Source organism: Protopterus annectens, chromosome 9.part0, assembly GCF_019279795.1.
Source record: "Protopterus annectens isolate FY-2018-M chromosome 9.part0, PAN1.0, whole genome shotgun sequence".
In the NCBI taxonomy this organism is placed as follows: domain Eukaryota; kingdom Metazoa; phylum Chordata; order Ceratodontiformes; family Protopteridae; genus Protopterus; species Protopterus annectens.
The window spans coordinates 1,742,864,150-1,742,885,699 of NC_056743.1; the positions used below are offsets into that span (position 1 = coordinate 1,742,864,150).

Here is a 21,550-nt window from a genome sequence, read left to right on the forward strand (position 1 = left end):
TCAGGACTACAACAGTGAAACACTAGAAGGGGCCACTAGGATTATGTTGGGTCTGTCTTCCCTGACTTATCAGGACCCTGGGGATCATGGGCAAGAGCAGGAATGCAGACAGAACAAGTTTTTCCATGTGAAAGAGAAAACCATCCGTTTTCCATGTTTCTGTCTGTTGCATTTTGAAGCAGAACTTTTGTAGCTGTCTGTTCTGGTGAGAAGCAAACAAATCTATTGAGGGGACCCTCCCACCCACTGTAGAGATGGGTACAAGAACGCCTCTCTTCAGCATCCATTCAATGGTGTCTAGAAGATCCTTGCTTAGAGAATCATCCAGGGTACTCTGACCCAAATATAAGACACTATCAGAGTCCGTACTAGTGCTTGAACCACCATCCAAAATTTCCTTGCGAGGCTGCACAAAGGGTAGGACACAGTACCTCTTGCTTCTTTATATATCACTGTGGTGTTGTCTGTCCAAATGGGCAAGTTCACAGCGCTTAAACTGTGCTGAAAAGCCTTTACTGCCAGATAGACTGCTAGAAACTCCTTCTGCTTTAAAAGAAATGTTATTTGCTGTGGTGTCCAGACACCCTTGAATTTCAGGAAACCTACGTGGGTCTCTCAAGCTATGTCTGAACTGTCTGTGGTGGTCTTGCCTACTTGTGGAACGAAAAATTTGCCCCTGGGTTCTGCGGTATGTTCTTCCACCATGGGAACACCTTCTTTAGGCATGAAAGGAGAGGCAAATGGGGTATCCAGGGGTTGAGAATTCTGTTCAAGCATTTTTTTAGAACCACTGAAGTTCTCATGTGTAACTTTGCAAGTGGGATCATCAGAATGCAGGATGCCATGTAACCCAGAATCCTCACATTCCCTTGCTGATGTGTTTTGGAAAGACTGGTCAGGTGGTTGGTCAGGAAAGATGTCTTGTGGAAGGAAGGCTTTCTAATGGACTGAATCTGAGGGCTCCCAAGAAGAGGATCATTGCTTGAGGAATAGCTTGTGATTTTTGAAGATTTAAGGTGAGACCTATCTTCTAAAAGCAGTCTATGGTGAACGGAAAGGCATCAAAGGTCTTTACTATGGATTTTCCCTGAATGACACAGTCATCTAAGCAGGGGTAAATGTGACCTCCCAAAATTCTGCAATGTGCTATCACAGCATTTTGTGAAAACTCTGGGAGCTGGGGACAGCTAAGAAAAAATGTAAACAGAACAGCAAACTAGTAAACCAAACAGAAAAAGAATACCAGGCACTCGTATCAAAGTGGAGCATACTTTAATTGCACACAATAGGTTAAAAAAAAAAAAATACAGCCAACAAGTAGATAAATGCTTTAGTTTTTATAAAGCCCCAAGACTTTGTCAGACACCATCTTTTACTATAACAATTTAAATACCCCATAACAATGATGTAAAACAAGTGTGCCCAACCAATAAAAATCACAAGTCCTGAGACCCCCCCTTTTTTTTTTTAAACAGTCTAAACCATACTCATTAAAACCATATTGACAGACAGTATTAATAACCGAAATTGAGAATAACTTCATCTTTCTAAAGCTTTTACACTAAGCAGACTACTGATTGAAACAAGTTCATTCAGAGTGTTGCGTTTAATTGCAACTGCCAGTAAAGTTTTTTCTTTTCAAGAAGGACCACCCGTTTGCTGTGCCTTCTCCAACACAGCATATTTAAACCAATGCTCATCATGGGCCATAGTATGCTTGGATAATGCGTTATTAGTTTTATTTTTTCTGATCTCATAACAATGCTCATCGTTCCATTTTACCTACATAATATGCTGAATACATCTGACATAATGCAGCATACACAACCCCCTTTTGTCGAGTGATCAAACCCGTCTAAAATATACTTTAGGCCCTCAGTCACATTATCAAGTGAAATGTGAGAATTGTGAATTGCCCTGATTTTGACAGGTACAAATTTGACTATGGAAGGATATTTTCAAGCACTGATATTAAGATGCAGCAAATATGGGATCAGAAAAGCAAAACATTAGAGACCATTACATGCGACTGGAACTGCTTATCCAAAGCCCCCACCGGAACAAGTGTGGGAAAAAGTACAGTTGTGTACACTTACCATAAATTGTAGATGTTCGAGTGTATCCACTTTTGTAGTCATCATATTTTGGGTTATCCCTCCAAGGGTAGCCCTCGGCTACCAGAGACTTAGTATTTCTGCATCAGTTGCTGTCGCTTGCGGACTGACGTCAGGTCGTCAGTAGTATAAAGTAAGGCAGCCGATGCCATTACATCAGTTTTTCTTGCCCTAACCTGTCAGACGCCCCCAAAGTAGGAGGCCAGGTTCTGGTGCAAGAACCCCATCAGTGGAAAATAAATACCAATATGTCCCTTGTAAGGAAAGTGAATAAAAGGGGGAAGGGAGGGAAACCAGGACTGCAACAGTGAATACACTCTAACATCTACATTTATGGTAAGTGTGCACAACTGTACTATGTTCTTCATGTTTCACTGTTGCAGTCATCACATTTGGTAGATTCCCACAGCTGAGGAAAAGGGGTGGTGGTAGTCAAGGAAACTAGGGGCTGGCTAGGATGCCCTGCAGGACTGCAGTGGCAAATCCAACCCTGGATTTGGAGAAGAGAGGCAGGTGGTAATGCTTGGTAAAAAGTGTGAAGAGATGTCCAGGTAGCAGCCTCCAGGACTCCTCTGAGGAAAGCTGCAGAAGTGGAGGCTGCTCTAGTGGAATGTGTCCGGACCTCCTTTGGGGGGGGGGCACTCCATGCAGTTTGTAGAAGAAATGGATGCATTGTGCTATCCATTTGGAAATGGTTTTCTCAGAGATGGCTTTGCCTTCTGCCCCTGTAGCAAAGCTAACCAGCAATTGATCAGACTTCCTGAAAGATTTAGTCCTGTCCAGATAGAATCTGCACTGTCTGTGCACATTTAGAGTGAAGAATTGTTTTCCCCCTTGTTCTGGGGGATTAGGAAAGAAGCTGGGCAAATGAATGGATTGGTTGACAGCCACACTGGACACCACCTTGGGCATGAAGGATGGGTTAGTTCTGAGGGATGCACTACCTGCATGGAAGATGAAGAAGTGTTCCACAACCATGAGTGCTTGCAGCTCAGAGACTCTTCTGGCTGAAGTGATGGCCAGAAGGAATGTTGTCTTCCAGGAGAGAAATTTTAGCTCTGCAGAAGAAGCTGGTTCGAAAGGAGGCAGGGTGAGTTTTTCCAAGACAAAGTTAAGGTCCCAAGCTGGTGCCCTTCTGGGGGGCACCAAGTTGCTAGCCCCTCTGAGGAACTGTTTGATCACAGGATGTGAGAAAAGGGGTGGGTCAGTGGGAAAATGAGCAGAAATAGCTGAGGCATACATTTTTATAGAGGAGAAAGGGCTCAGTGGGAAAATGAGCAGAAATAGCAGGGGCATGATTTTTTATAGAGGAGAAAGAAACCACTGTGTAGTAGGTCAGCTAAGTAATCCAGGATGAGAGGGATGGAGAGCTGTGCCGTATTAGCTCCCTTAGCCTGGATCCAGGTGCAGAACCTTTTCCATTTATTTGCATAAGACTTTCTGGTGACAGGACATCTGGCCTCATGGACAACATCCAGAACCTGTTTACTGAGGATGGCAGATTGGTTCGAGGTTAGGGAATAAGCCAAGCTGCCAAACTGAGCGTCTGCAATTGGGGACGCATGAATTCCCCTTCCCTCTGGGTCAGGAGGGTTGAAATCGATGAATATGCCATGGAGACAGCAGGGACAGGCTGCTCAGCAAGCAGTACCAGTGTTGTCGGGGCCAGTCTGGAGCTATGAGAATGGTCCTTGGTTTTTCCTCCCTTATTTTGAGCAGTACCCTGGGGATGAGGGGTAGTGGAGGAAAGGCACAGACCAATAGAATGACCCAGGGAAAGGACAGGGCATCCACTTTCCAAGCTCTGCAGTGATGCTCCCAGGTGCAGAACTTGCTGAGCTGATGGTTGGTGTGGGAGTCAAAGAGGTTGACCTTCGGGGTTCCCCGTTTCTGTGTTATTAGGGTGAAGGTACGTCTGCTGAGTTGCCACTCATGTGGGTTCAAAAGATTTCTGCTTAATTGGTCTGCCAGAGAGTTGAGAGCCTGGTAGGTACTGTGCTAATGGGTGTAATTGCAAGGAGGAGGCTTTGAGCCAAAGGTTCATGGCCAGCCTGCATAGGGGGTAGGAGTGAGTCCCTCCCTGCTTGTTGATGTACTACATCACAGTCGTTTATGTCTGCTATGATCAAGAGAACCCCTGGAGAGAGTAGGGGTTTGAAAGCTATCAAGGCGTTCTGCACAGCCATCATCACTTTTTGACTGATGTGCAGAGGGATTTGCTGTGGGCTCCATTGGCCCTGTATGCACCTGCCGCCCAGGTGTGCACCCCAAGTGCAGTCTGATGCGTCTGTGGTGAGAGTCTGGGAGGCAGCGGGGGGGGGGGGGGCAGTCCCTTGTTGTGGGAGCATGCTGTTGCCCACCAAAAATTCCTTTTTGCGCATGGAATTATGGGTAGAAGAATTTCCAGACCTTGCGAGTGTTGACACCAAAGGCTCTTTAGGTACCACTGAAGTTTTCTCATATGCAGTATGGCATATGGAAGGAGTAGTATGCAAGATGCCATGAAACCCAGAGCTTGCAGGATCTTCCTTGCAGATAGCTGGGGCCTGGTGGCTAGTTGAGAGAAATTGGCTGTCAGGAAAATTTGTTTCTGTTGTGCAAGGTATGCCATCTGGGAGGCTGTGTCCAGACTTGCTCCCAGGAAGATTATGCTTTGGGTGGGCTCCCAGGAAGATTATGCTTTGGGTGGGCACCTGTTGGGATTTCTTTTCATTGACTGTGTACCCTAGGGAGGTTAGAAGGGTCTTTACAAAGGCCAGGTGCTTCAGCAGCTTTTCCTGGCTGTCTGCTTGAATAAGGAAGTCGTCTAAGTACGGGTAAATTTGAATATTTCTTTGTCTGCAAAAGGCAATACCCGGAGCCAGACATTTTGTAAAACCTCTGGGAGCAGTAGATAAGCCAAAGGGAAGCACAGAAAACTGAAAGTGTTAAGATCCTGCCCTGAAGCGGAGATATTTCCTGCATGACTCCCTGATGGGAATGTGTAGGTAGGCCTCTTAGATCTAATGTGGCTAGCAGCTGCTGGATGGTGAGCATTTTGAATTTTGGGATCACCAGGAATGTGTTTAGAATGGATAGATAGAGGATGGAGTGCCAGGTGCCCTCTTTTCTAGGCATCAGAAAAAGTCTGAAGTAGAAGCCTTGGCCTATCTATTCTGCAGAAAGTGCTCTATTGCCCTCAGACAGCAGGGAAAGGATTTCCTTTTGAGCCTCTGCCCACTGATTTGGTGGTAGATCTGGGAACCCTTTTGGGGTTGTAAGGGTGTGGAAGGAAATTTTGTATCCCTGAGACACAATGTTCAGAACCCATTGGTCCTTGGTAATGGTGGCCCGGGTGTTTGAGTGAAAGGAGAGTTTTCCTCCTAGGGGTAGGTGAAGGTGGGCAGAGGGGGAGGCGGTGAGTCATTGTGAGTTCTTACCTTAAGGGGGTGGCTTAGAACTCCCTGGTTTTGAAGTGGAGTTAGTGCACTGCTTAGATCTCTGCATTCCCAGGGACTACTGTCGGGGGGGGGGGGGGGGTCTTTTTCCACAGGGCCTAGGTTGGGCTGGTTTACTCAGAGCAGGAAAGGACCGGTGCTTAGAGGGACAATGCCTGATGAACCTAGGGGGGCTGGACCTGTAAGAAATCCTTAACTGTTTGCATAGATTTTGCTTTTTCTTCCATTTTTTAAGACCTTGTTTGCCTTAGTGCCAAATAAGTTATCTTTGTGAAAAGGAGCATCCAACAATTTAGATATGACATGGTCTGACAGGGGTTGTTCCTTAAGCCATGCATGTCTTCTAATGACAGATCCAGTGACTGCTGCCCTGCAAGAAGCTTCTAGGGTGTCAAAACCATAGTGCAAAGTGCGTTTAGTTACATATCTTGCAGAAGGCATTAAGTCTTGTAAATATTTTGATTCTGCCCAAGCAGGAAAGGAAGAAATATTTTGTTTAAGGAGTTCCAAAGTATGTTGCTGAAATTTCAGCATATGGAACTGACAGATTTAGTGCCCTGATAGCAAGAGTAGATAAGATGTATTTTTTTTACCCCATCTGTCTAATGCTCGGGAATCCCTGTCAGAGGGGGTGGGATTCTGAGAGGTTGCTTTAATCCCTTTTGGCCCTTGAGAAATGACCTCAGGGTCAGCTGGTGGATTTTTAAAAAGATATTTGTGAGTCAGGGACTACAGTACCGGTCTGGTTTTCTGGGAGCAGGAGGTAGGGCATCAGGAGTCGAGCTGGTTTTAAGGAAAACATCCTCCAAAACATCCAGGACTGGGGGGATGGGCCAAGGGTCTGTGTTGCAGATCATCTAGGAATTCCCCGAGTCTCTTTTTAGACCGAGGGTAGTCCTGACTCTCCCATTGGAAATGCTCCCTTAAGGTACGCAGGGTTTCGCCAAAGGAAAAATTCTCTGGGGGAGAGGATGAAGGGATTGAGTCCTCTGCATCAGAATACTCATAAGTGGAGAGGGGTTGCATGTCTTCACAGTCAAATGCAACAGATTTATCTGACTCTTGGTCAAGCAAAACTACAGGGGACAGAACTCTTTCTTTTTGAGGGGGTAGCTTGGCTTCCCCTGATCAGAATGATAAGGTCTTCTGCCATTTTAAGCATTTGAGACTGAGGCAAGGTAGCAGGCGCCTGTGACGGTCGGTTTCTTGGGTGTGGTTCGAACCCTGGCCCTAAGAAACTCGGGTCATTTTTTGAAACAGTAGTTGTGAAAGAACACGTCGGTTTGTGTAGAGATTAGGTAGTGCAAAGGACTTCCTTGAAGCCGGTGCCTGCTCTGCGGCTCCAGACACATCCAAAGTAGAGACGACCGCAGGATCCTTAGTCGAAGAAGAGTTTTGCAGTATACTGGACTCCAAGAGGGTCTCGGTAGCAGCCTGCGACTCAACTGAAAGGGGCATCAGGGGCTGTGACAGCCCTTCACTGAGTACCGGAGAACTGATGACTAGCTTAATGGAAGCATCGCCAGTAGGTTTAGACCTGTGCAGTCTATCTCTGTCTTTATCCAAGTTTTTTCGGAATATCTGTTGTTGGGTGGCTTACCAAAGCCATATCGGAATTAGAGGACTGTAAACGAAAATATCTGGCTACAATAAGGGCCAGACAATGGATAGTTCTGGAATTGAACAAAGCACAGAAGTGACAGCGGAAGACAACATGGTCTGGGCCTAAACAAGTGACACATTAAGAATGGAAGTCTCTGTGTGGTATTTGCTTTCCACAAGCGAGACAATTAACTTTTTCTGCCATCGGTTAGTGCAAGAAAAAAGGATCCCCAATGGGGTACTTAGCTTTAGAATACTTCAACTTCAAATTTGGAGACAAAACTCAGGTAGCAGCCGATTGGCACTCATGCTAACTGCTTCGGGCTCCATGGCAAGAAAGACTGATGTAACAGCAGTGGCTGCCTTACATTATACTACTGACGAGCAGACATCAGTCCTCAAACAACGGCAACCCACGCAGAAATACTAAGTCTCTGGTGTTCAGGCCGGCGGCTACCCTGGCAGGGATAACCCGAATGTGAGGACTGCAACAGTGAAATACGAAAAACATCAGGAGGCTTAATAGTCACAATAGACATAATTTAAAAAATGGCCAGGGTTTTAATAATGACTCCAATAAACAAGCTAATCTTAACAGGAGTCATAATGCAGACAGAACACTTCAGAGTGGGAGCAAGCAGAATTTCAACTGCAGAAGTTGGAAAGGATAAGGGAGAAACAATCCAGCCAATGGGGAATGGGAAACAGGCCCCCTTTACCAACGAAGAACCAATGGAATCGCAACTACCACCCTCCTTCGAACCAGTGGAACCAATGGAATTGGAGTGAATAGGACTGGATGAGCTGGGTAATAAAGAACCAACTGAATTGTTTAAACTATTCACACCCACCTTAGAGGGTAATAACTGAGACAGACCATTGGAGTTGGTCTGACTCGGGTGTAAACTTATTGAATGAAACAGTTTTGCCAAATTGTCATGAACGATACAAACTACTTTAAATGTTCAACTATAACACAGATTTAGATTCGTAAAACCTTTGTTGAAACATTGACAAAAGGTCTGAGTTTTGTGATCACTATACGTGCTAATGTAGCAGAATTGTTAACCGAGCTAAAAGTGTTTATTAGAAAATTTAAAGATAATTTTTAATATGTCACAACTGATTATGGGTCTGAAAGCCTCTAGTACACCTTTAACCCACTGCTCCATCCAACTTTACAACTGTTTGAAAAAAACTTGTGAAAATGATTTTTGATAAATAGAAATTCTATACAAGTTGGATTTAATATGGGGAAACATGAATTAGAAGAACTCGAATATGTTAACAAAATAAATATGACATTAATGAAACCAGATAAGGGTGGGGGAATGGTACTGATGCACAAGGATATGTATTAACAGAAAAATGTTTAACTTGTTGAATGAAGGCACTTGTGTCCTAGTCTCTCAAACAGATTAAATGTGCATATAACACTATCTGGTTACAAATTTGGGACCTCTTTATAGAGGGTAGGACCACAATTGATTAATTTAACTACTTGAATATTGGCTACCCAATTATCCCTAGCATTTTTGGAATCCTGAATATCCACAAAGACCTGAATGACCCACCACTGCGCCTCATTGTGGATGCAAGGTCATCGATTACCAGTGGTTGTCCTAAATGTTTGGATTTGAAACAACAAATTTGTACGGATTTGTGGGACTTTCTTAAAAAGATGAATGAAGTACAATTCAACAAAAATGACATACTAGTCACGACCGACTTAAGACTTGTACACGGTTATTCCTCACAGGGAGGGGATTGAGTGGTTTTGTGAGTATTTAACCCAATATAGGGTCAAACAGACTAAAATTTATTTATATGAAGAAATTTTAGAACTTGTGCTAAAAATATTTTTTTTAGTATTTGAGGGTAGATATTTTTTGCAAAAAGGTGTGGCTATGGGGGCAAGTTGTGGTTCCCTTTTTGCTAATACTGTTGTAGTCTACTGGGAATGAAAATTTGTACTGGACAGTGAGTTTAAAGACAACTTGACATATACACAATACTTGGACGATATATTTATTTTATGGAAGGGTAGTGAGGTCGAATTACGTATGTTTAAGGAGTTTATTAATGGCACCACAACCTTCTTGAATTTTACCTATGAAGCAAACAAAGATAGGATTGCATATTTGGACATTACATTAGAGAAGGACTTGAGCAATAGTGAATATACAGCTTATATTTACAGAAAACCCATCTACTCCAATAGTCGTCACTTCACTAGTGCACACCCACTTACCCAAAAAAAATCTGTAATAAAGGGGCAGTTTGTGCATGCTGCCAGAATGATAAACAACTTTTTGATGAATGTGAAAATTTAAAGTCAATGCTTCTTAGTAGAAGTTACCCCCTTGTATTAGTCATCAATTTAAAGGATGAAGTAATAAATAAAAGATTTTCAGGACACTTTAAACCTATTCAAAAAAAGGGGGAAAATTTGGATATAGGAATGTATCCTGTTAAAACTAGGGATATTTATAAAAGTAGGTGTTATGACATTTAATTTAGAAAGTGATATGATTAAAGAGATTTTATTAAAAAACTGGACTATTTTGAAAGATATTGAATATACGAAAAAAATCTGATCGTCCTCATATAAAATATAAAAAAGATTTAACCCTAAAGGCTATTCTAGAGACACCATCTCCAAAACTAAAAGCGACATTATTATGTAGAATGCGATGCTGTAGACATTGTAATTATTGTAAATACATTTTACTCGGTGATAATGTGACTAAGAGGGCATAAAGTATACTTTAAAGACAGGTATGATTGCTCCACAAAGGGGGTTGTATATGCTGCGATACTTTAGATGTACTCAGCATATTATATAGATAACATATGTTCCTTAAGGGAGTGTTCCATTTTAAGTATTGTTAAATGATCAGAAAAAAACAAAATAACGCATTATCCAAGCATATTATGGCCCATGATAAGCATTGGTTTAAATTTGTTGTGTTGGAGAAGGTACAGCAAACTGAAAGGGGAGGTCCTTGGGGAGTCCTCCTTGAAAAGAAAGAACTTTACTGGAAGCTAGGATTAAATGCAATAAGTTATCCAGGTCTGAATGAACTTGTTTCAGCCACTAGTGTGCTTAGGCTAAAAGCTTTAGAAAGATAAAGTTATTCTCAAATTCAGTTATTAAAATGGTCTATCAATATGGTTTTAAGGAATGTGGTTTAGACAATTTTTAAAAAAGGAGGGGGGTCAGGATTTGTGATTTTTTTACTGGTGGGGCACACTTGTTTATGTCATTGTTCTAGGGTATTTAATTTGTTATAGTAAAAAATGGTGTTATCTGATGAAGTCTTGGCACTTACACAAGACAGAAGCGCTTTTTACAGTTTTATTTTAACGTCCTGTGTGCGATTAAAGTACTCTCTGCTTTGATATGAGTGCCCGGTATTCTGTGTGTTTGGTTTACTAGACGGGGACAGCTCAAATGGTGAAAAACAGAACTGGAAGGGAGAGCCTGTTGCTACAAATCTGAGGTTATTTTCTCTGTCGGCTAAGGGGAGATGAAGGCAAGTGCGTTTTAGGTCTAGAAAGACCATGAAGGCATCTCAGAAGAACAGAGGAAGTAATTTTGGTAAAGCAAGCATTTTGAACTTTTGGATACTGAGAAGCTTGTTCAGTTCTGAAAGGTCCAAGATGTGCTTACAGGTGTCCTCCTTTCATAGAACTAGAAAAATCCTTTAGTAGAAGCCTTTTCCCTCCTGACCTCTACAACAGGCTGAATGGATCCTTGATGTAGTAGTTCCTTGAGGATAGTGGTAAGAGGCCTTACTGTTCTTTTGATGGTTATGGAATGCCCAGAGAGTGCGGGATTTTTTTCTGAACTGGATGTAGTACCCCCTTCTATGATGTTCAGGACCCACTGGTACCTAGTGATGGATTTCCACCGATTTAGAAAGGAGTGTCTTCCAATCAGAGGTTTGGAGGGGAAGGTGAGTAGGGGTTATGTGAGGCTGGAATTGACCTCAGTCAGTTGGTCTCTGTACTGTGGGGGCTCTATGGAGCTCCCTGTTCTGTGCAAATGTTCTGGCTCCCATCTCCTTGACTGTCTCAATCTCTTGTCACAGGGAAACCTCCCTTTGTCTTGAAGGGTAATTCTTACTGTACTGTGGTGTCACAGAGAAAATTCTGTCCAGAGTTTTTATTAGCTTTTCTTCCTTTCTTATCCATCTTCTCGAAAACCTATTCAGCTGGAAAACCTAAAAGAAATTCCATGTCTATTGGAGCATCCAGTAGTTCTGCCTTAACCTGATATGACAGGGGCTGGGTCATCAGCCATGCATGCCTGCATACGACAATCTTTGGCAGCTGCTCTGCATGATGTATCCAAGGTGTCAGTCACACCTTAGGGGGTGTCTGGAGACTAGTAAAGTTTCTCTTGCTGTCTCCTGAATTTCCTTTGATAAGGTTCTATCCACAAGACTCCACCTTAGACAGAACTTTGTCCTGGACAAAGTCAAGGTACTTTAGCATATGGAAATGGCAATTCAATGCTCTCATTGTAAGGGTGGCAGAGGTATAGGCTTTTCCCCAAATCCAATAGTCTTTCCCTATCATTAGGCAAGGGATTTCCAGTTGGCCCCTTAAGTACACCTTTTGTGGACTCAAGACTATGGAGGATTCAGTCCTGGGATTTTTGTAAACATACTTGCGAGATTCAGTCATTCAGTAAAACGTGTTTAGTCTCCTAGGCATAGAATCCAGATGTAAATTAATGTCTTCAAATACATTATCCAGTACTACGTGTACAGGCAGGATTGCGAGTGGCCTGGAAGAAGGGAAATTTAGAAGTTCCCTATAATGGGTCTAGGTTTGAGAGATCCTGTTTGCTTTACCAGTTGAAAACCTCCTTCATTCTAAGGTGGTTATCCTTGAAATAAAGGTCCGCTGGAGGGGCAGGACAGAAAACAGGGTGTCAAGAGTCTGAAACTGAATAGGCTTGTGGTAGAAGATGCCCCGAACAGGACAACTCTTCCTCATTTTCTGAGCTTGAGGAATCTGAATCTTCCAGAAAGGTCACCTCCCTGCTTCTTTTAGATTGGGAGGCTTCAGTAGCAAAAATGCGAGAGGGCTCCCTAGATTGCATGAAAGCCATGAATTCATATGCTATTTTGTGGGGGCCTTGGGCTTTGGCCAGAGAAGTGGCAGAAGGAAGAGGCGAAGAAAATAAATTTGTTTGCTTTGGTTTAGATGTCCATTTAGAAGGGATGTTCTGTGGTTGCAGTCATCTGACCACATCAATTAAGGTTTCAGTAGCTCAGGTAGACAGGGCATCTCGCTAGAGATCCACAACCTGAACATCAGAAGCAGAGGCCTGCTGAGCAACCACAGACCCAAATGATGGCTGTGCAGTGGTAGGTACTCCAGAAATCATGGAGGCCACCCCAAGGGGGTGCAGATGATTTGGGCCTAGGAGTCACTGGACCAGGGGCTGCAACAGCACCTCACCTGGGTCACTGGTAGCACCCACTGACACTACAGCTCCTTGAGATATGTCATAAGCTTCGCTTCATCACTCTGCCAAACAAGCTTTGTCCCAACTAGAGTGTTTTTTTAACACCCTTATTAAATTATCACTGTACACAAACATACACACATACAACGGAAGCACTGAGTTGCTGCACCCCTCACACCCCCTGCTACTTAGATATACAAACTCAGATCGCACTGTATGAGGGAAAGGGTATATTTTCTGATCCCCACTACAGTGCGATCTGCATGAAAATGTAGAAATGCACAGCAGTGAATGCTGTATTGCATTCGCTGTTGTACATTTCTACATTTTTGCATTCGATCTTCCTATTCTACCAAATGGGTCGATTCGGACTACTGTGAATCTCATCCAATCGTCCATTTGATAGTAAACCTGTTCCCACAATTTCCATTTTTTCTATGAAATTTACTCTTACTCTTCTGTAAAGATCCCACTTCCGGTTCTTTCAACTCTGTTATAATATTCACTACTTCAAATACAGTTGGCCAAGACTTTGGTGTCCACTTCATAGTAACTTGTCAGCTATCAAAATTCAAAAAAAGTTCTACGATGTCTAGGCAGTTCATATCCTGTATCCCAGCTCAAAAAATAACTTAGTTACAATCATTTGCTCACCCAATATTTCTGAAAAGTATACTCGGTGGAAAGTCTTTAAAGTCTGCCAATTCATAACACTCCCCAAACATAAGTTCAGTTAGTCCTCCCAATAAACAACTTCAACATCTGCAATCCATCTGAGGAAAAATTCTCTGTAGTCTGCTTGGGTTATAAAATACCTATGCAAACACTTTCAAGCAAGAATCTTAAATCTTCTAAACAGTATTGCATATTTGGGAGCCATGTCCCTCCACAGTTTCTTTCTGAATGGCTTATCCAGTCTCTCTTCCCAATCTTTCTAACCTCCTCTGCTTCCTATATTTATCATGCAGTATTTTATACAACTTACTAATTATCCCCTTAACAGCAACATCTGTTCTAGATTCAACTACAAACTCTACCAGAGCTCATCTTTCACTTAGTACTCCCCTATCCCTTTCTTTTTGCCTTTAATTTGATCTCAGTCCCTGACAGGGAAGGCAATCCCTAGCCTGCATTCCAAATGTCTTCTTTGCCTCTTGTGCTCTAGTTATTTGCTCTAAATACCTTGGTTCTTTTGATAGTTTTCTCTACTAAATTCCAGTGCTCTCTTGTCTAGTCTTTGTACTCTTAAATACAGTCATTATTTCACTCAAGCATTTTAAGACTTGATTCAAGAAGCAGTACTGAAGATAGTCCAGCGGCATCCTCTGGATTTTCTCCAAGCATTCCTAAAAAGCATTTGTACATTTTATAAATGGGTACAGTTTTAGCAGTCACCACAAAATGAATGGAATAAAATCTATCACCACACCAAATGCAAGTCAAAATATGGCTTTCTTCACTTAAACATAACACGATTAAACATAGCATACAACCTTTTATATAAACAGCTTTTTTCAAAAAGCCTTGTCCTCTCTTCACTAGAGTAGCATCCCACAAGCTCAAACAAAATTATCATTAGAAAATATATGGCATCTCCTCATGACAGCAGTTGAAGGAGTAGGTTTGTCCTAATTCCAGGGTTGCAGCTGAACATGGTCCAGCTGACAATCCAAAGTATATAAAAGTATGCACACATGCACACTACATCTGAGGTAGATCAACAGCCACAAAGGATTTGTGTTTTACCTGATGAGGATTCCAGTCACTATCAAAGATGATCACAGTGTCTGCAGACTGCAAGTTCAAACCAAGCCCTCCAGCCCTTGTACTCAAAAGGAAAATGAAGAAGTCACTGTCTGGTTCATTGAACGTTTTCAGCAGAATGCCACGGTCTTCAGCTTTTGTAGTTCCTAAGAAAATTAAAAGAAAAAAATAGTTAAAAAGGTGTTACATAAGCACCTACAAGCAATCATCTTCAAAGGCATCTTGAGAATGTTAGTGGCAGTTCACCACATCAGAAAACCTCATGCCAGTGAAGGAGGCCCTTCTTATGAAGGACCTGCTGAATGACTTTGGCAGAAGGAAGGGTCTTTGGTGGCCAACAGTATTAAATCATTAACGACCTCATCTCCATTTCCCTATTTCTTTCCTGCAGAGGCATGAGCAGAAACCTGATGAGAAATGAAGGCTAGAAGTATCAAACTCCAACCTTCTCTCTACAGACAATGGAGGAGGATGGATACGTAACTATTAAGATGCCCAGCAAGATCTAGTGTCACAACACAGGATTATAAATACCAAACACAAGCTAATTTTGATCAGCAGTATATCTCATCTTAAACTACTTAAAAACTGCGTCTGGAAGGAAGAAGTGATATATAGAAGGCCTTGTAGATGGCTGTAGTAAAGCCCATTTTAGCCTCACACATACTCAGGCTGTAATATGGGAACATGACCGACAGATGACTTCCTATCTTTAGGGGGATATCTAAATGCCACCCCTAACTAGAGATTACAGTTTTGACCAGCCTCTTTAGTTAAAACAGAAGGAAACATATCAAGTTAAAATGTTTTTTTTTTCTTCAAACCACTTTACAAGTATTTGAACCAAGAATTTGAATTAAATCAAACTAAATAAATAGGGTCTATATTAAACAAATGAAACGAGAAAAGAGCTAACGCTCTTTCGACACACAAAAGCCAAAATCACAAAACAGTGAAGTTAAGGAACAGTGATTTTTTTCCCAGGGAAAAAAAATCGCTGGGCCTTTCTCGGGACTTTGCAGTTTCCTCCCCTATGGTGTGATCTTAGAGTTGGTATATTTAAGTAGGGGGTGTGGGGGGCTAAGCCCCCCACTTTTTGTCTTGACATTTTTTTTTCCTCTGGAGCAGTGATTTTTTTCCCTGGGGAAAAAATCACTGTTACTTAACTTCGCTGTTTTGGCATTTATCTGTCGATGAAAGAGCGTTTGCTCTTTTATCATTTCATTCATTTAATACAGACCCAATAAATCATGAATAAGAAAAAAAAACAGAATAAATCTGCAATGAGCAATGCTCAGGAGCAGTGCCACAGAACAGATAAAATTAGCAATATTCATATATCCTACCATAAAGATCAAACAGGTGACAAAAGGCCATAAAACATGCAAAAACAATAACCTGCTTAACAGCACTTAACCACTGTTAATATATACATTCATCATATTATGGTAACTATATTTAAACAAAGCAATCTTTGTAAAGTGAAAGACCAGAGTTGTAAAAGTGCCAAAAAGAATAAAAGACAGAATTGGTTTAAAACTTTTTGCAAAAAGTCCAATACAGTAACCTGAATAAAATAATAGATCTACATCACCCCACTCACCATAAAAATCAAACTTACTTTGAATCTAAAACACCCAAGAAATACCCAAAAGCAAACATTCAACAAGCTGTGTAGCAAAATGGAAGCTAGTCTTCACGCACATATCTTCAAATCATACATACCTTCAAATCATCTAGAAACTCACAGCTTTCAACCACTTCAACACCCACCAATCTGCTCATAGAACAGCAGTAATGGTACAAGACAGAAAGCAACACTTCAAAAAATCATAAAAAGTCAGCACCACCCACCAGCAATGACAAATCAAACTGTAGCATACTGACAATAAAGAAAGCCAAAATGCGCAGCAGACATCTATGCTCTTGCAGTCATCTACTGCCAAATAGCGAGAACTGCTACACACTGAACCACAAAAACATGCTCTGTTTCAAGACAGACATACCTAGCCTACCCAAGGCGGAAAAAGTTGCATATGAACAAATGGCGTGCGTGTCAATATGTCTAACAGCACACTCGAAATGCAATGCATGTAATAAACTAGTTGCCTTAGGAAAATATATATTGTATACGTTTAAGTTTGATTCACTGTTACGGTTAAGGACTCTCTTAGGATTCCTGCCTGAAGAAGCCCAAACACCACAGTTGTCATCTTCTCCCTCCTTCCCTTCTCATATCGGGACATCTGAGGTATAAAAGGAAGACACAGATGGCACCATCTTCAGGTCTTTCCTGCTATAGAATCCAGCCATAGTTATCTATGATCAGATACTGGCCCAATCCAGCACCAAAGGCTGCAAGAGATGCATCGGGAGAAAGAAAGCTACAAAGAGTGGGGAAGGGGAGTGCACTGGTACAGAGAGGGAATGGAGGGAGGGAAGGATCTTGTACTGCAAACCACGAACATCTACAATTATGGCAAATACCTAAAACTGTATTATGCATTTTGTGGTTCAATGGTGCAGAACTAACCTTTGGGGTGACTTCCACAACTACACAAGGATGGTTATTTGGTTTGAAAAAGGAGGAAAGGACATTAACCAATATAGGATAGCTGACACAAAATTGCCCCATCCCTGGACATGGCTCCTAAGTTATGTTTGGAAAGGGTTTGGACACCTGACAAGGTTCCTGCTGCCTCCAACAGCTGGTGAGGACCCCCCACACACCCAAGAAAGGCTGTGTTGGTAACTGTGGCCCTAGCAGACTGAGCTTTAATAGAGGCAGGGATATGTATCAAATGGAGGCAACGCCAACAAATGAATACAGTTTGAAATCCATGGAGAGACCACCTGTTTTGTTGACAGGTCCCCTCCATTTCCATAGGCAGGAAACAGCTAACTTGACTTTCTGCTTTATTTCTATTCAGGTAAAATCTGTGCTGCTTGTACCATATTAATGTAACACTCTTCCTTCCTTGTTCTGTAAATATGGGAATAGAATGGCCTGATTCGAGGAGAGTTCAGTCAACACTTTGAACATAAAGGTAAGATGTGTGCTTGAAGTGACCCTGTCATTATGGAAAAAAACAGAGGACCTATCTACACAAAGGTCTGCAGTTGACAAATCCATCTTGCAGAAGTCAAGGCTACCACAAAAACAGTTTTTCATAACCGCATCTAGATGGGAGCCAAAACAGCTGGCTCATAGGGTGATAATGTTAGCTTGTTGAGCACAAAGTCGATGTCCCAAGGTTGAGCTCTTTTCTGTGAGGTCTTATGTAGAGAATCCCCTTGAGTGACTATTTTCATAGGGCAGGCAGGCAGATATGGCTGAAACATGTCAGACATTTTCAAAGCAAGTTACAAGTAGGTGGGGAACAGACAGCTGTACTTGGTTTGATTCATGTCCTTTATTAAGACACCAGCAGGAGAACCTTTTCCAATTACCTAGACAAGATTCTCTAGTGTGCAATTTTTTTTGTTTTTTTGGCCTCCCAATGTGTGTAACATCCTCTGGAAATATGCTTGGAGGAGATGAGGAATAAATCACAAATCAGGATGTAGGACAGACCACCTGCTGTGGGAACAAGAGGACTGTTTGCTGTGGCAGTGAAAGGGCTTCTTCCGGTCAAAATTCAGAAGGGAGAATCTGTACTGCTTTGGTCAGAAAAGTGCTATCATCACCCTTGGCCTCATCTCTCTGATCTTCTACAATACCACTGGGAATCCTAGGGATGACGAAGAGGAGAGGAAAATCATACAAAAACAGACCAGAGGAGTTGGAAAAGGCTTCTGTCATCTGGGCCTTTTTGGGGGGTCCTGATACAAAACTTCCCAAGTTGTCAGCTTTTTTAGAGAAGCAAAAAAGTCTAATTTATAGCACACCCCACTTATGGACTACATTCAAGGGATACCTACTTTAGTATCCATTCTGTGGGGTCTAATGCTGCCCTGTTTAATCTGTCTGCCAAGCTGTTGTCCTACCCAAGAATGCATTACAATACTGGAATAATCCCTACCTTCAGCCACGTCCCACACATGCATGACCAGTCTGCACAGAAAGTAGAAGTATCACCCTCACAGTTTATGTACCAGATAACTGTGGTGTGGTCTGTTCTCATAACTAGAAGTGCTAGTGGTCAGATATGCCTCAATCATTTATGTTTATGTGCTTCTTCCTCACCTGTTTGCCTGAAGTTCCTTGGATCCTCAAGTCCCCTTCATGGGCTCCCCAAGCAGAGTCGGCGGAATCTAATGCAAGAATCTAGAATCCAGTCTGAAGCCTGAATGGAGCTCCCATGTTCAAGTGGATGCTCTCTGCCCAGAATGTAATTTCCTTCTTTATACAAGGAAGCAGCAGAATGTTGGTCTGAAAAGAGAAGAGATGCTAGCATCATCTGTTCCTAAGGTACCACTGAAGTTTTCCAACTGCAGCTAGGCCAGAAGGTCCATCACAACGTAGGATGCCATATATCCCTGCAGTCCAAGAATCCTTGGCCATAATCCTATTGAGACAGAATTTTGAAGAAAACAGGATCTTACCTGGAGGCAAAAAAGCCTTCTGGTTTCTGAAGTCCAAAACAGCCCCCAGGAATGTAACTTATCTGGTTGGTGATAGCTGCGGTTTCTACATGTTTAGGGACAGCCCTACCTTCTGAACAGTCTACTGTAATCTGTAGGACACTATCTCTGATGGGGAACAGACTGGAATCAGGCAGTCAGATGTGGGTAAATATGCATTCCCTTTCTCCTGCAAAAGGCACTTAGAGCCAGGCATCTTTTAAAGACCCTGGGTATAGTAGACAAGCCAAAGAACAAGGAAGTAAACTGAAAATGGGAACCCCATGCCTTAGAAAAGTACAGTTGTGTAAAATCTTACCATAACAGTAGATGTCCTCTTTGCAGTATTCTTTACAATAAGGATCCCCTGCCAAGGGTCCAGCCAGTATATGAAAGCCTTTAGGTTATAATGGATATGCCGTATGTTACATGTATGCTCCCCATGCACAGAGTAGGGCATAAAAGTGACTCTGAGGATGATATATCCAGACAAGTGCAGTTGCGTACACTTACCATAAATGTAGATGTTAAAGTGTATTCACTGTTGCAGTCATTACATTTGGGTAATCTGCTGGCAGGTTGCCCTCAGTCGGCCTGATCGGTTGCTGTCCCTTCTTCCATGACGTCAGGGGTATAAAACATGCAGCCGACGCCATTACATCAGTTTTTCTTGCCCCAGATGTCAGGTGCCCCCCAAATGGGGAGCAAATAAAATTACACACACAAAAATATACCTCCAACCAAAAGCAAATACACCAAAAGGGCTTTTAAGCATAGTAAAAGAAAGTAGAGGTATAGCCAGAGAAAAATAGGGGGCTGGAGGGAGGGTAACAAGGACTGCAACAGGGAATACACTTGAACATCTACATTTATGGTAAGTGTACACAACTGTACTATGTTCTTCGTGTTTCACTGTTGCAGTCATTACATGTGAGTAGATTCCCAAAGTTATGGTTGGGAGGAGGAAATTATACAGCATTAGGACCAGATATAAGGCCCTGCAAGACAGCAGTGGCAAAGCAAGCTCTGGATTTAGAGAAAAGTGGTAAATGGTAATGTTTGGTGAAAGTATGAACTGAGCTCCAGATGTAGCAGCTTTTAGAATATCCCTGGTAGGAACACCTCTGAGATAGGCTGTTGAAGTAGATGCAGCCCTGGTGGAATGGGATTGGATCCCCTGGGGATAGTTTTTCCATGGTGCTTACAGCAGAAATGAATACAATGGCTTATCCATTTGGAAATTGTTTGCTTTGAAATAGCCTTTCCCTCTGCCCCTGCAGCAAACGCTACCAGCAGTTCAGATTTTCTTTGAGATTTAGTCCTGTTTAAGTTGAATCTAAGTTGTCTGTGTACATCCAATGAATGCAGAATCCACTCCCCCTTGTTCTGTGGATTGGGAAAGAAAGTTGGCAAATGAATGGTCTGATTAAGAGCCACACTGGATACCACCTTGGGCATGAAGGATGGGTTGGTCCCAAGAGATACCCTGTCCGTATGAAAAATGATGAAAGGCTCCACTGCCAAAAGAGCCTGTAATTCGGAAATCCATCTAGCTGAAGTGACTGCTAAAAGGAAAGCTGTTTTCCAGGAGAGAAATTTTAAGTCTGCAGTAGCATCTGGCTCAAAAGGAAGGAGAGTGAGTTTCTCCAAAACAAAATGAAGGTCCCAGGCAGGGGTTGGAGCTCTCCTGGGTGGTCTTAAGCTTTTGGCCCCTCTGAGATACTGCTTTAGCAGAGGATGAGAGAAGAGGGAAGGTTCTGTGTTGTAATGAGCTGAAATGGCTGAGGCATAGATTTTTATGGAAGAAAAGGACAGGCCCTTGTGAAGCATCTCAGTTAAGTATTGCAAAATGTGAGGAATGTTGAGCACTGCTGTGCTTATCCCTTGAGATCGATTCCAGGCACAGAATCTTTTCCATTTGTCAGCAGAAGATTTTCTAGTACTACGTCTTCTCGTCTCAAAAATGACATCCATCACAGGTTTGCTGAGGGATGCTAAGGGTGAATTGAGGTGATTAGCCACCCTGCAAGATTCTAAGTTTGGAGCTGAGGGTGCAGAGTTTGGTTGTTCTGCTGAGACAGTAAGGAAGGTGTTTGAGGCAGGTGCCACGATGAAATGTGTGACGCACTGCGCAGGAGTGGGTACCAGTGTTGGCAATGCCAGTCTGGAGCAGTCAAAATAATTTTTGGTTTGTCCTGATTGACTTTTAGTAGAACTTTGATGAGCAGTGGCAGAGGGGAAAGGCATAGACTGATAGGTTTTTCCAGCTGAAGGACAGAGCATCTACTTTCCAGGCTTTTTTGTGAGTTCTTGTGCACAATTTGTCCAACTGATGGTTCTGGGGTGAGGCAAAAAGATCTACGTTTGGGCTCCCCCATTTGCGTGTCAACATGTTGAAAATCTGTGGTTCCAGCTTCCATTCATGTGGGTCCATGAGATTTCTGCTTAGTTCGTCTTCCAGACTATTCAGCTTTCCTGGCAGGAATTGAGCTTGTAGTTGTACTTGATAGTTCAAGGCAATGTTCCACAATGCCATGGCTAGTCTGCAGTGGGGGTAGGAGTGTGTAACCCCTGCTTGTTTATGTACC

The 21,550-nt window shown here is 42.5% G+C and overlaps 1 protein-coding gene across 1 annotated transcript in view; it reads right to left on the reverse strand.

Annotated features, from left to right (window-relative positions):
- The window catches only part of LOC122810775 (transcription activator BRG1-like), a 1,556,036-nt gene that overhangs the window by 899,389 nt on the left and 635,097 nt on the right, over positions 1 to 21,550 (reverse strand). Inside the window, exon 13 of the mRNA XM_044082336.1 lies at positions 14,382 to 14,545. Coding sequence (XP_043938271.1) covers positions 14,382 to 14,545 — 164 coding nt within the window. The remainder of the gene's footprint in view (positions 1 to 14,381; positions 14,546 to 21,550) is intronic.